At 41.0% G+C, this 15,772-nt stretch overlaps 1 protein-coding gene across 4 annotated transcripts in view; it reads left to right on the forward strand.

Moving 5' to 3' along the window:
* The window catches only part of LOC116806909 (spindlin-Z), a 172,207-nt gene that overhangs the window by 151,549 nt on the left and 4,886 nt on the right, over positions 1–15,772 (forward strand). For all 4 annotated transcript variants that reach the window (XM_032744727.3, XM_032744728.3, XM_072923080.1 and 1 more), the window contains 2 exons: positions 13,618–13,871; positions 14,875–15,108. In XM_032744727.3, the coding sequence (XP_032600618.1) occupies positions 13,618–13,871; positions 14,875–15,108 (488 nt within the window). The remainder of the gene's footprint in view (positions 1–13,617; positions 13,872–14,874; positions 15,109–15,772) is intronic.

The raw sequence follows: 15,772 nt of genomic DNA on the forward strand, positions 1-15,772 counted from the left end.
TCAGAGGTGGGTTGCCTTTTGTACTTGAGGGTGGCTAGATTTGTCTTTGTTCTTGTTTTGATATACACTTATTTTAATGCCTAAATAGGTTGTATATTTTTTAGCATAAAGGCTTTTATGGGGCATATTAAGTCATGATCCTAAATCACGTGATTTTGAGGCATTTAACTTGAGCACCCAACTGAGTTTTATATTGATTTAGCCTAGTTTAATTGTTTAAGAATTGTTTGGTAAAGCTTTTATTTTGTACCAAACCAAGATGACTTTGTTTGTTGCTCAATGACTTCTCTGCAAATGACACACTAGTATAGAGTTGTTTTTATTTGATATTCATTGCTTATATTTTTGAAATGAACAGTAAGTATCACTGTAGACACGTTTATAGTAAACAAGTGAGATATGAATCACTGTTTTAAAATGTATACTGGAAAGGGTGGCATTGCAACTACCTCTTCTTCATCAAGAAGGAGTCCTACCAGAAAAACCAGCCTGAGAGGGCAGATCTGGCTCCCAAAAATACTGACATGGAAGCCAGCCATGCTCCTTCCAACAAACCAATTTTTAAACTACACAATCACCATAGTGATTTGCACAATAGTGCAAAGGATCACACTGTGGGCAATCCCAAAGCCAGTGTTCTGATTCGCAATACCACTTTCTTTGGCACTTATAACAGAAACACTAAGTCCACACTTGGTGGGAATAGTCTCTGAAAATAAAACAAGGGATAGGGTTATTTTCACATTTAAGTCCAAGCCTCCTTTCACTCTGTCTCTGCCATTTTTCTCAGAGGGAGACTTGTTCTGCAATTAGAGCTTCTACTATCTCTGGAACAAGTCAACCATACAGCTCGCAAACTGGTGAGAGATTGATGAGTCCCCTTGGGTCAGGTAGAAGCTGGTTCAGGTGGCCGCGGGCTCTTGGGGGATCCGGACTCTGCAGTCTGAGAAGGCAGAGCTGACGGTGAAGTGGGCAAAACCGGGGAGGAAGTGCCAGGGTGATCAGGATCCTCAGGAGAGGTATGCAGGAATTCTCTAATAGGTCTCACGTTCTTGTCTGGGATCCACCTCAGGCCGTTTTCTGTGGAGACACAAGCAAAACCTCTTCCCCATGTGACAAGGGGATAAGGTCCCATATTTTTACCTTTTTCTGGGTCCTTAATAAGGACAGGGGCTTTTTGCTTAACTTCTAACTGAGGGTTTTTGCCAAAATGCCTTACAAATGGAGGGTTAGGATCCATGGGGGAACAATTTAAAAAGTTAAAAACATACAATGCCTTCTGTAATCACTCTGCTGGGGTAGCATTCTTCATTCCCCCTTTCTATTGTAACAAAAGACGTTTCAGTGAAGCATGGGCCCTTTCGATTATAGCTTGGCCCGTTGAGGAATGAGGAATCCCTGTTTTGCGTGTTATCCCCCAGAGGGCAAGGAAATTTGCAACTCTCTGAGAAATATATGCTGGGCCATTATAAGTTTTGACTTGTGAGGGGATACCCAGTGTAAAGACGTAGGATGCTCCAGGACGGTTTGGGTGGATACAGACGAGAGATCTCTGTTGGTTTCTCTTGGAAGAGAAGGTTTATTCGGGATGGTGAGAGGTCCTGCCTTGAGCTGCTAGATGCAGCACGTGGCAGGGCCTGAGGTGATGGGGGAGGGGAGAGACAAAGAGAAGAGCAGGGACTCCAAGAGGGGGGGATCCAGGAGGAGGGAAGAAGTTCCAAGAGGGCTTTCTGGCCCCTCGGAGACCCCTTATCAGGGGGCTTCAAGGTGGGCTGGAACAAGACTTGGGACAATGGGGTTACAGACACTTGATGTTTCAGGGGAAGGTTACAGGTGTGGGGTGAACCATACATTCTGAGGGGTGAGATGGAACAGTCCATTTGACTTTTGGACCTATCTGTAGGTAAGGGTATTTTCCAGCCAGTAGGGGGCATGATATTCATCCTGGCTGTACTATTGTGGTTCTTCTGCTAGGCAATCATATTTATCTATCCTTCCCAACAACCCAGGACTACAAAGGCACTCGTAAAGTGGCAGCAAACGTCATTTGCTGATTCTTCTGTATGAAAGGATGCAAATAAAGCATCTGAAAAGGTATCAATAGAGAAATGAATGTACTTAAATCTGCCAAATTCGGGAAAATGAGTAACATACATTTGCCAAATTTGTAGGCTTTGAAGTCCTCTAGGGTTAACACCTCCTGCAACGGAGGGGAAGGAGTGTCTTTGACAGTCTGGGCACACAGCCACAATACTAACAGCTTGGCATGTGGTCAAGTCAAAGGCGTGGGTGAGCGCAGCAGCATTTTGGTGAAAAAATAAGTGACTGAGTTTTTCCTGGGAAAAGTGGTTCAGCAGTTGAACAGGTAGGGTAAGTAAATCTGCTTGCTGTTTTCCTTCTGCAATAAAACCAGGCAAATTAGTGTGAGACCTGACATGCATGACAAAATAGGGGTCCTGCCTAGTATCTAAAAGGAAAACAAGTTGAAACCACTGAAACAATTCTTTGTTGGGAACATCCTTTAGTATGGCAGCTTCAGCTCTCTCCACAAGTCCTGCAACATAAGCAGAATCTGTTATGAAGTTAAAAAGGGTAACAAATCACTGGAAGGCCTGCACAACAGCTTCCAATTAAGCAATCTGGGGAGAACCTGAAACAGTAGAGAAATCTGAATCCCATTGGTTGAGATCTGTTTTCCATCAAATCAGTACCGACTTATGGGTGCAGCCAGATCCATCTGTAAATACAGTTAAAGCTTATAATGGAACCTCATTTCTCTTGGGTCATGTTAGGAGATTAAAGCTGGTTGCCACAAGCTTGTGATTCAGGGGATATGTAGAAAGTTGTCCAGAAAAATCAGTGAGGGCCATTTGAAAAACTTCGGATTGCTGCAACAACCACTGTAAATAGACAGTAGTAATAGGCAAACAGATCAAACAAAAATCCACACCTGCAAGTATGGTAAGTCTCTGTCTAGCTTTTACAATGAGCAAAGCAAATATCTCATGTTGTGTGCTTATAGTTTTAGACATTTGGTGTGGCAGAAAAAGCCACTCTATTGTCAGCAAGGGTTCAGGCACTTTAGGATCTCACTGAAAAGTCAAAGCATGGGGTTACCTAGCCAGATTCAGAATTATTAAAGAAAAAGGCAACTCAGGGGCCCATTGGGCTGCTTGATGATTTGAAATAGCATCAACTACTTGCTGCAGTGCCTGTCAGGCTTCTGGTGTGAGTTGCTGAGGCAACAGGAGATCTGGTTCTACTTTTAACCGATCAAACAAAGGGCTCACATCTGCATTTGAGATTCCTAGCAAGGAACTAACTCAATTAATTGAACCCAAAAGCTTTTGAGCATCATGCAAACTGAAAATGTTTGTTTGAATTTGTAAAGGCTGAGGAGAAATACTCTGGGCCCTAATGCGCCAGCCAAGGTATTTCCAAGAGGGTTGATGCTGGATTTTTTCGGAAGCAGCACAAAGCTCTGCCTGGGTTACAGCAGCAACAACAAGGGCTAAGGCTTCCTCCATAACTTCCTGTTTTTCTGCTGCAATAAGAATGTCATCCATGTAATGATATAATAAAGCAGCAGGCATCTTTTGGCGAATGGGGCTGAGGACCCATGCAATAAACCACTGGCAAATAGTAGGACTGTTTTTCATGCCCTGGGGAAGGACCACCCAGTGATACCTTTGCAGGGGTGCTTGCATATTGGTGCTTGGGACAGAAAAGGCAAATTTAGGAGCATCATCAGGATGCAAAGGAATGTCAAAAAAGCAATCTTTTAATTCAATGTCTGTCAGGTGCCAATCTCGAGGGATCATGGTGGGAGATGGAAGACCAGGCTGGAGTGCTCCCATGTCCTCCATAGAAACATTGATTTTGCAGAGGTCTTCCACTTGCCAGTTTGTTTTTTAATTACAAACACAGGTGAATTCCAGGAACTGGTAGAGGGGACTATATGTCCCTTCTGAAGTTGTTCTTGGACAAGGTTAGTAAGAGCACACAATTTAGGTAGTGGCAGGGGCCACTGGTCTACCCAGAGGGGTGTATCAGTTTTCCAGGTTAATTTCAGGGTGTCGCATGCCACAACGGCCCCTATTAAAAATCAGACTGAATTCTGAGACCCCATTGAAAAAGTACATCTCGTCCCCATAATACCATGGGTACAGGCAGAAGAAACAGTTTTACTGAGGCTATGTGACCTTCAGGTCCCGTCACCTGAGTTAGATCACGACTTTGATAACTGAGACTGCTCCCCCCAGTCCCAGTGAGGGCTTGGGGTACCTCTGTGAGGGGCTATGTGGGGAGCCACTTGGCTTGAGAGATAACAGTGAAATCAGCTCCGGTATCTAAAATACCAGTGAGTGTTATCTGCTCCCCCTGTAATGTCAGGGTACATTTGCAAATGGGATGTTCATCAGAAACTGTCTGTGCCCACAGCATTTGTGGGGTTCCCGTAGAACCAAATCCTCCCACCCTTGTTTTGCATTCTTTTACAGGGTATGACAAATCATGTGAAAAGGGAATCAATTGTGCGATATGTGTTCCTTGAGGGACAGTACGGGGTGGAAAGGGGGTGCAAGCCATGATTTTAATTTCCTTAACAGAGTCTAAGTCTATAACTCCTGAGAGGACAAAAAGTCCTAAAAGGGTAGTTGAAGACCTCCCCACCAGCAAAGCACTTTTCTGGGTTCCTGTAGAGAGTAAATGAACAGAAGAATCGATCAATGCTACTGTGATTGAGGTTGCCAGGTCCAGTCCGGCACTGACTGCAGTTGCTGGCTGAAGACTTGAGGCGATCCTCTGCTGGGTATCCTTGGTGGATGCATCTGCAGAGTTGGCATCTGCAGTGACAGCATCTGCTGTAGTGGCTGAGGTATTTGTGTAGGACCGTGGCGCCTACCCGTGCTGCAGTTCCAGTTTTCCTGGATCGGGTGACCTTCAAAATCATACTTAGAGCAACACTGGTTAGCAAAATGATGACCCTGATGACACCATGGGCATACATCAGGTGTTTTTGACTTAGCTCCTTTCTGAGCGAAGCATTCTTTTTTAAGTTGGCCAGGTTTGCCACAGCCAAAACAGACTCCCGGAATTCCAGAGGGACCTTTGATGGCTGCAAAAGCTGTGGCCATGGCTTCATACTGATGTTCTATTGCCCCAATGCGGTTGCACACTTCAACCATTTCAATAAGAGCTGGTTCTTGGTTAGGCAGGGACTTAAGCAGTTTTTTACAGTCTGTGTTTACATTTTCAACTGCAAGTTTTACAAACAAAATTTCACGGGCATCAGAATTATCAATTTGGCGTTCAAGTTCTTGCTTAAGGCAGTCAATAAACTGAATGTAGGGTTCTTTAGGCCCCTGGACAATGGTTGTGAATGCTTTCTGAGGTGTTTTTGCATTAGGGACCATAAGAAAGGTTTGGCAAACTGCATCCCAGACTCCATCAAGGGCTTCCCTTGGGCAGTCTAGCGACTGGGCAGCAGGATCTGTGTATGGTGCCATTTTCATAAGCTGTCTGATTGTGAGGCCCACCAGGGTCTGATTAGCATGACCCACATAAGTTACAAGAAGGTTTTGCAGACCCTTCTCCCACTCCTTTTCCCATAAGCTGTATTGAATGAGGCATAGCAGTAGCTGAGCAAGAGTTTTTAAATTGTGCGGGGTCATTACATGAGCAGCAAACACAGAATCGAACATATTTGCAAAACATAGTGAACTGATGCCGTGCTTGGTAGCTGCCTGTCAGAGCTCTTTAATTTCTAGGAAAGACAGCTGTTCCCAATAGGCAGTTCACTTTCAGGGTCCAAAATATACTACTGGTGCCACAATTCTTTCATCAATGTCAAATTCCCCGTCCCTTAATGTTTGCTGTTTTAAACAGACCCAGTTGTCATGAGGGTTGGGGGGATACAAATCAGGTTCTTTGTCAGGATCGATGGGCCCAGGATCAAAGCGGTCTTCCTCTTTGTTTTCCTCACTGTTCTCTGGGCAGTAGCCAGCAGCGAAACCCCCTGCAGAGCACAAAGGACCCCCCTCCCTTTCCCTCGTAAGAGGGGGGTACCGGGGCTGTGGGTCATGTTTGCTGTGGTGGGAGAGATTCAGTCTCTTCGGAATGTAAGGAATTCTGAGACTCCACCATAATGTGGGGGGCAAATGGCAATCTGTTTGACTTTAGCAGCAGTCTCTTAAGATTTTAAAGAACATTGAGCTTCTGCTGCAGAGGGAGGGCAGGCATTCCCTTTAGCCTGGGACTTTTCTTGGGCCTTTAAGACCTCAAAAATCACCCACCAGGAGGGCAGCATTTCTGCAGCCACTTTATTTCCCTTGGTAGCAGAATCCCATAGCTTAATTCACGCTTTGTCCCACAAATCTGTCATAAAGACCGTAGACTCTGTGACTCCTGGTATCTCAGCTGCTGCCCATCATAATAGGACTTTTAAGTCATGTGAGGGCAAAGTTTTGCCATGCTGTTGTAACAGCTTAGACATAAGTTCGAAAACGTCTCTTTCCTAGGCAGACATCCCCTGACCCATTGTCCCCTGCAGGAGTTAATCTCCTATATCCTGGAGGGATACCTCACCTCCTTTATCCCAGAAGGGTTCGTTGCCGGCCGGCTTTCCTGCTTCTTCACAGCAGCACTTCATTCTGCAGGGCTCGTCTCAGTCGCTCAGCTAGACGATCATTGCTTCCTCATCACGAGGGCACCATTTGACGGCAATTAATAAAGAGACGGGGTCTCCATGGTTTGCACACATGAAGCTGTTTATTGATATGCACAGCTGAGTTTATATACCGTTTCAGTTGTAACTAAAAATAGCACAACTATAACATTTATGTAACAAGGTAGCATTGCTTAATTCAAAGCCTCATACACACTAGCACAGGTATGTGCAATCTTACATAATTTCTGCTTACCAAGTACCTCGTACCAAGAACACCATTAACTTTTGTATTCCTTCTTCAGGGTTCTGCTTTCTGTTGCCAAGGCTCGCGGCCTACTAATGCTAACATATCCACTTCTGTCATGAACTGAACAGTGCTCCCAGCTCGGCTTTCTATCTGTATTTCTAGCTCTATTTCTATTGTATTTTTATATGTTTAGCAAATTACCATAAATGACAAAAATCCCCAATTAGAGACATAAGTGCTGAGGTAATGCTCCCCCCATTCAACCCTCATTGAATTTCCCCTCTTTTAGATAGTAACTAAGCTTTGTTTATGAAAATGTGTCTCAGAGAGCTAGTTTCAACCTTGACTTCCCACAGAATCTAACCTTGGACCCCCAGCTTGGAGGAACTGGGGAATTTGTTTTGTCCTTCTGTCTAACAGAGTAGGTAAGATGCTAAGATGCTAGCTACAAATACTATGATAGGCTACAGAGCTACAAATATACATGTAAAGAATATAGAAAATATATAAGAAAAAAGGCAAAAATAAATTTGGCATCATCCACAGGGCTCAGTATTGGGACCAGTCCTGTTTAATATCTTTATCAATGATCTGGATGAGGGGATCAAATGTATGCTCACCAAGTTTACAGGTGTCACCAAGTTGACTGGGAGTGTTGATCTGCCAGTGGTAGAAAGACTCTATGTTTCACCCCTTCAGGTCCTGGCCAGTGAGGTGGCTGCAGCATTGGGAGATATTTGGTTGGCCAACACCCTTGTCAGTCACTGTAACAACTCTCTACAGTGAGATCTGGTCAGATTGGATCAATGTGTCAAGGCCAGTTGTTTGAGATTCAACAAGGCCAAGTGTTGGGTTCTGCACTTAGGTCCCAACAAACTCCATGCAATGCTACAGGTTAGGGGAAGAGTGTCTGAAAAGATGCCTGGCGGAAAAGGATGTGGAAGGGTTGGCTGAAAGTCAGCTGAACATGAGCCAGCACGTTCCCAAGTGGCCAAGAAAGCCAATGGCATCCTAGCTTATATCAGCAATAACGTTGCCAGCAGGACTAGGGAAGTGACTGTCCCCTTGTACTCTGCACTGGTGAAGTTGCACTTCAAACACTGTGTTCAGTTTTGGGCACCTTACTACAAAAAACACATTGAGGTGTTGGAGTGTGTCCAGGGAAGGGCAAAAAAGATGGGGAAGTGTCTAGAGCATAAATGTTATGGGGAGCAGCTGAGGGAACTGGGGCTGTTTAGCCTGGAGAAAAGGAGGCTCAGAGGGACCTTATAGCTCTCTACAGCTACTTGAAAAGAGGTTGTAGTGATGTGGTTGTTGGTCTTTTCTCCAAAATAACAAGCAATAGTTGAGCCAGGGGAGGTTTAAAATGGATATTAGGAAAAATATCTTCAGTGAAAAGGTTTTCAAGCATTGGAACAGAATGCCCAGGGAAGTGTTGGAGTCAGCATCCTTTGAGGTATTAAAAATATATGTAGATGTGTTGCTTAGGGACATGCTTTAGTGGTGGACATGGCAGTGTTAGGTTTGCAGGTGAACTCAATGATCTTAAAGGTCTTTTCCAACCTAAATGATTCTATAATTTCTTTGAAATAAGAGGATCTGAAACTTAATGGAATTGAAGGGCCTTTTACAATGAGTGCATAACTGAAGCATCAGGAATTGTTTTCAGGACTTGGCGTTATTTGCTTTGGCGTTATTTGCTTTTCCTGGCTCTGTGTTTTATGTATGTGTGACTGTAACATGGAGGGGTGGGTCGGAGACAGAGACAACACACATCCAAGGTCCATGTGGCAAGAGAGAGAGCTTTATTCTTTGAACCCAGCCTTATATAGAGGGTTTGAAATGTCCCAGTCTATAATGCTCATTGGTCTGCTCTTAACACCTCCCAGTTTCCTGACCAGTGAGATGTCTGCAGCTTAAGATGGAACATGATTGGTTGAGGTCCCTGTCTGTAACCGAATTAATTGCTCAGCCACAGACTAGCTGTGACATATGACAACTTAAATTTTTAATGTCCAAGGCTTTGAAATGTTATTCCAGTCTTCAGGAACAAAACTTTTTGAAATTTTAAGGATAATTCTAATAAAACAGAAGGGAAACCTTTTGGATTTTCTCATTACACCATCTCAAAATGTACATACTTATGTGTTCCTGTGCTTATCATAGAAACAACATACTATTGATATAAAAAGACGTTTGAGAAAGTTGACTATTATCTTATATGGAAGTATACTGGTCACGGTTATTACACACCCATTTTTGAAAAGGGTAGTGCAGAGTTCTCGGGGAACTACTGACCAGTCAGTCTTACCTCTATGCCTGGTAAGATCGTGGAACATATCTTCCTGGAAGACATATTTAAACATATGGAAAACAGGGAGGTGATTAGAGACAGCCAACATGGCTTCATCAAGGACAAGTCATGCCTGACTAATCTAGTGGCCTTCTACGATGGCATGACTGCATCAGTGGACAAGGGAAGAGCAAGTGGTGTTATCTGTTGTGGACTTAGTCCTTCCTCTAAATTGGAAAGACATGGGTTTGATAGATGGACTGTTACATGGATAAGGAATTGGCTAATAGATGCATTCAAAGTCAACAGCTCAGTGTCCAAGTAGATACCAGTAATGGTGGTGTCCCTTAAGGGTACATACTGGGACCAGTAGTGTTCATTATGTTTATCAACAACATAGTGCTGTTGACACACCTGAAGGATGGGATGCCATCCAGAGGGACCTAGACAGGCTCAAGAAGGGGGCTCATGGGAATCTCATGAGGTTTAACATGACCAAGTACAAGGTGCTGTACCTGGGTCCGGGCAAACCCCAGTATTAATACAGGCTGGGGGATGAACAGATTGAGAGCAGCCCTGCAGAGAAGGACTTGGGAGTGCTGGTGGATGAAAGGCTGGACATGAGCTGGTCACGTGCACTGGCAGCCCAGAAAGCCAATCATATCCTGGGCTGCATCAAAAGAAGTGCGGCCAGTAGGTCAAGGGAGGTGATTCTGCCCCTCTACTCAACTCTTGTGAGACTCCACCTGCAGGGCTGCATCCAGCTCTGGGATCCCGAGCACAGGAAAGATATTGTCCTGTTGGAGCAAGTCTAGACAAGGCCACAAAGATGATTAGAGGGATGGAGCATCTCTTCTACAAGGAAAGGCTGGGACAATTGGGATTATTCAGCCTGGAGAAGAGAAGGCTTTTGGGTGACCTAATTGCAGCCTTCCTGTACCTGAAGAGAACTTGCAGGTAAGATGGGACAAGACTATTTACAAGAGCATGTAGTGACATGACAAGGGGGAATGGGTTAAATTGAGAATAGGTTTAGATTAGATATTAAGAATAAATTCATTACTGTGAGGGTGGTGAGGAACTGGAACAGTTTGCCCAGAGAAGTTGTGGATGCCCCATCCCTGGAGGTGTTCAAGGCCAGGTTGGATGGGGCTATGTACAACATGGTCTAGTTGAAGGTGTCACTGCCTGTGGCAGGGGGGTTGGAACTAGATGATCTTCAAGGTCCCCTTCCAACACAAACAATTCTATGATTCTCTGATAGACAGTGAAATTGACTGCACCTGCAGCAAGTTTACAGATGATAGCAAGCTGAGCAGAGCAGTTGATTCACTTGTGGGAAGGGATGCCATCCAGAGGGACCTTGAAAGGCTGAGTCCATGTGAGCCTCATAAAGTTCAACAAGGCCAAGTACAAGGTGCTGCACCTGGGTCAGGGCAATCCTCAGTATCAATACAGACTTGGGAATGAATGGATTGAGAGCGGCCCTGCAGAGAAGGATGTGGGGGTACTGGTGTATGAAAAATTGAATATGAGCTGGCAATGTGTGCTTGCGGCCCAGAAAGTCAATTGTATCCTGAGCTAAATCAAAGAAGTGTGGCCAGCAGGACAGGAGAGGTGATTCTTCCCCTCTGCTATAATGAGACCCCACCTGGAGTACTGCATCCAGCTCTGAGGTCCCCAGTACAAGAAAGATGTGGACCTATTGGAGTGGGTCCAGAGGAGGGCCATGAAAATGAAATCAGAGGACTGAAACACCTCTCCTATGATGACAGGCTTAGAGAGTTGGGGTTGTTCAGACTGGAGAAGAGAAGGCTTTGGGGAGACCTTATTGCTGCTTTTCAATATATAAAAGGGGCTTATGAAAAGACAAAGAAACTTTTTACCATGGTCTGTATTGACAGAACTAAGGGCAATGGTTTTAAACTGAAAGAGGGTAGGTTTAGATTTGACATAAGGAAGAAATTTCTGATTATGAGGGTTGGGAGGCACTGGAACAGGTTGCCCAGAGAAGCTGTGGGTTCCCCATCAGTGAAAAGTGTTCATGGTCAGTTTGGATGGGGCTTTGAGCAACCTGATTTAATGAAAGATGTCCATAGCAGGGGGTAGAAGAACTGAAGGTAAATGATCTTTAAAGGCTGATCACTCTATGATTCTGTTGTTTGTAGTCAGTTAGAAATCTGTTTTCTTTCTTATGACATGTTCAGTAGCAAGCAAAATTATTTTTTGGCAATTTATTTGTTTAAAAATCATATTTCCTGCTATAACAAATAGCAATACAAATGACAATGAGTGGCTGTCCAGTAGTACCAGCCTTCAAACAAAGGAAAACTTGAACTGCAAGTATACCTAGCTGCTCCTTGATTTGTAATTGCATTTATGATGCTTTTTGCTCTCTCCAAGATGTTTTAAAAGGTAGTGACCAAATTGGACTGTATTGTGTAGCTTTTTTTTTAAGTGACTGAAGCTTTTCACTTAATTGTGCAAATTTAAATTTTATTATTTATAAGCAGAAAGTGAAATTAACTGTGTGGTTAAACATGAACAATATTATTTAACCTTTTTCAACTTTAACTTTTTAGCTTCAGTAGCAGCTGGTTTTATTCTGTGAGGATGCCTTAAAATGGAATAATAGAATTGTGATTAATTAAAATTCAATAGATTAATTTAATGCAAAATAAAGTAATTTTCATTGTGCCCAAGAACCAGATCTCTCATCTCATTTATTCAGAATAAAACTTTTCAGAGACTATTATAATTTTTTCTTAAAGTAAGACTTGAGCAAGAATGAGTATTTGAACATATGTTCAAGTTTCTGTGGAAAATTAGAACGAACTCTGCAGAGGAGTTCCTCTTAACTGGAAGAGATTAGCATTTTTATAATACTAACTTTGACAAGATAAATTGTGAATGCAGACTGACCTCCTTAATCAGGTAAAATCATCACAGAAGTTAAATTTGACAAAAGATACTGTGGAACTCTGCTAAGACTTTAATGAAGAATGAATGTCTTGTGGTGGGACAAGCTGTTGAAGGAATTATCCATCTTGTTTTTAATGGAGTTATGATTACATCTTCAGCATTAGTAATTTTATATACTGTTTTTATTGGTTTTTAAGACTCATTATGAGACTTCATGATAAAATTGCTATTTGTGTCTTTTGGACCTCTAGCATACATGGGTTGTTCTTTGAGCTTTCATTGTTCCTAGAGACATTTTACTTTGGTCACTGTCACTAATCTAAGGATGGATGTTGTTTTCTGCAACTGATTTTTCTTTTTTTAGATGTTGCTTTTAAGCATGCTTCTAATGTGTATATTGCTATTTAGATGAAGAGTACTATAACTGGTAATTAATAAAAAAAATTATTTTGGAATTAGCTAACATTTGTGAGAATTTTAATCAGGCAACCCACTAAGTATTACTCTAGGAATGAATATGCATATTGTAACATGCTAAAATAAATATGATAATATATATTTATCACCAATGCAATGTTGTAATGTTAATGTTTCTTCATGTTGTGTTCACAGATGTCAAGTTACTGTTTGGGTTTATTTAACTCAATAGAATATAACTTGTGTAACACTGTTTTAGTGGGTTGAAACTGTCAAATAGCTTACATGACTGTTTATCAGAGCAACTGCCATTCACCAGAAGGAATCTTCCTCTGCAAGTTAGAGTACAAAAATTAGGAAGGGTAAAAAGTATATTTAATCTATTATCTGCTTTAAAGAGTATCATTTCTCTTGCTGTGACCTTTGCATATAATTTTTTTTTGTGTTGTACTAAAAAGGAATATTAGAAAATGTTGTTGCTGCCATGCGCCTTTAAAAATACTTGAAGTCAAAGATACCTGTAAGTGCAGAGGGAAGTGAAATTTCCTTCAGGTGATAAGACAAGTTAGGGAAAACAAATGCTCTGAAAAATTTTAATCAACCACCACTAATGTTTCCACTGGATTCTTCCTACTGGGGTGAGGGAATTATTTTTATCATTCTGTGGAGTGCAACAAAGTAGCAAAAGTATATACTATTAGGTGACATTGCTCTTTCAGAGCTGATCTAGGGTTTTAACAAGCAAGTTTTACTTTTGATGTTCTGTGTAGCAATGCCTAAAATAGTTATTTTGGCTTAAGCAAACTAGTTTTAGGAACTACTGTTGTGAAAGCAATTTATACAAAATATTGAAAGTATTCCACTACTTTTCAGTGTGGGGTTTTTTTCTTTTTCCAGAGCAATGTAGTATTCTTTACACCCTAATTTGAATAAGGTGCACTAAGCTGTATAAATTAATGTATCTTATATTAATATATAATAATATATTGCCTTCTTAAAGCATGCAGCTCTTGTCCAGAGTAGAATTTTGAGTATGTACTTGTTTAATGTTATGTTTGTATCTGTGTACAGAAAGCATAGAAACAATGTTGGACCAAGCAAACCTATTTCCCAGCCACGAAGAAACATTGTAGGCTGCAGAATACAGCATGGCTGGAGAGAAGGAAGTGGACCTGTAACACAATGGAAAGGCACAGTTCTTGATCAAGTTCCTGTAAATCCCTCCCTCTATCTTATAAAGTATGATGGATTTGATTGTGTGTATGGACTAGAACTGCACAAAGACGAAAGAGTTTCAGCACTTGAAGTCCTTCCAGACAGAGTTGGTAAGAGGTTTTTTTCCTATATGTGCATATGTTGTCAGAACATTTACATTTTATTAAATTACTTTTCAGTACATGGCAGATAATCTAAATGCTCTGTTCAATTTTTGGTTTTTAGTTCACAAAGTTTTGATGATAGCAGAGAAATTAGTGCTGTCTCGTCTTTAAATTGTATGTAGAAAATTCTGTAGGTTTTCTTTTTGAGAGTCTTATCTCTAACGAGCTTATATACATGTAGTGTCAATATTTCTATTAAAATTTAAACTCTGAGCCAACTGAGAAATGTCCTGACTATGCTGTCTTGCATGTGTTTGACATTAATTATGTGTTTGGTTGGGTTTTTTTTTTTTAATGTGCTTTCAATAGGTATCAGTACAAGCGGAGGGAAAAAAAAAAAAACATTTTCTAAGTGAAAAAACTTAGTAATTAATAACTAGTAACAAGGCTTTATTGTTTCTTATAATTAGCACAGAATTGTTAAACTGCAGGTGTTTCCAAACTGTAAATTTAAGGTTTTGACCTAATAATGTCTTTTTCTGAATTGAATCAATTCTTGGGTTTCCTGACTGCAAAGAAATCGGTAGCAGTCTCTAGAATGGGGTTAGGGGGAACCAAACCTAACACCTTCATTAAGAACTTCATACAGCTGCTCTGTGATTTAGCTTCTCTTCCTCCCCTCCTCCTCCCCTTCAGTATAAATATTTAAAATATAGATGCTATTCCTTGCTGTGGCTTATATTGGTCTCCCTTTACCTTGCATTATGATAGTTTGGGGGAAGTGCAATGATGGAAAATGTCAATAAAGAGTGTTAACATGGTAAAATAATTTTTCAAGTTCAGCTGTTCTTTGGTTTTCAACTCTCTGAAATGGGCATTATTTGTTTTTTATGTGAATTAACCAACTTTCAAATTAATTTATTCATTAATCTGGATAAATATTATTTTTTGTAAATATTTATTTCTGTACTTTTTGAATGGACATACTTATGAACTGCTACCATTTCAGCTTCATCTCGAATTAGTGATGCCCACCTGGCAGACACGATGATTGGCAAAGCTGTCGAACATATGTTTGAGACAGAGGATGGTTCAAAAGATGAATGGAGGGGGATGGTCTTGGCTCGAGCTCCTATTATGAACACGTGGTTTTATATTACCTACGAGAAAGATCCTGTGTTGTATATGTACCAACTCTTAGATGACTATAAGGAAGGTGACCTTCGCATTATGCCCGATTCCAGTAAGTAGACTGGTCACTTTTTTCTTCTGAAAAGTGGCATCTCTCTGTATTTTTATACAGCTTATGGGTTATGTATGGAAAAGAGAGTTGACAAACAAGTATCTTTTTAAGTATCAAAACTAGCAAAGGTTACAGCATAACTGAAAAAATATCTGTATTAAACAATTTCTGAAATATTTTCCTTGAGTCAGTGGTGAAATATGCAATAAATACTAGAAAATCCTTTTCCGTTATAATTCCTAATTTTGATAAAGATATGCATACTGTTATGAAGAGATTACACTTAGATTTTTTTCACATGGAAAAACTAGAATATTTCCATTGTTATTTTCTTATAGAAGTGTCACAAATCAAAGAGTTATATTTTTGAAGCAGCTGTTATAAAAATAATGTTTTGGGGCTAACTAAAATAGGTTAATTTAGTTTGGGTAAGCATCATCAGTTTGGAAAGTTTTTGAATAGATTCTTGGAGGAAAGAAGCACTAATATTTTCAAAATTCATTTTCTCTCAGATGTTTAAACATATAAACAGGGAGAAAATTCAATAGGTTAGGAGGAATATTTTTTCTTTTTTTTTTAAAGTGAAAGTTATTGGCTTTTTTCCTATACATATTTTTTTGCAGAATCAGTGTTGTTCAAGGGATTTTAGCTAATAAAAAAAAAA

The sequence above is a fragment of the Taeniopygia guttata genome, chromosome W (assembly GCF_048771995.1).
Source record: "Taeniopygia guttata chromosome W, bTaeGut7.mat, whole genome shotgun sequence".
Lineage (NCBI taxonomy): Eukaryota > Metazoa > Chordata > Aves > Passeriformes > Estrildidae > Taeniopygia > Taeniopygia guttata.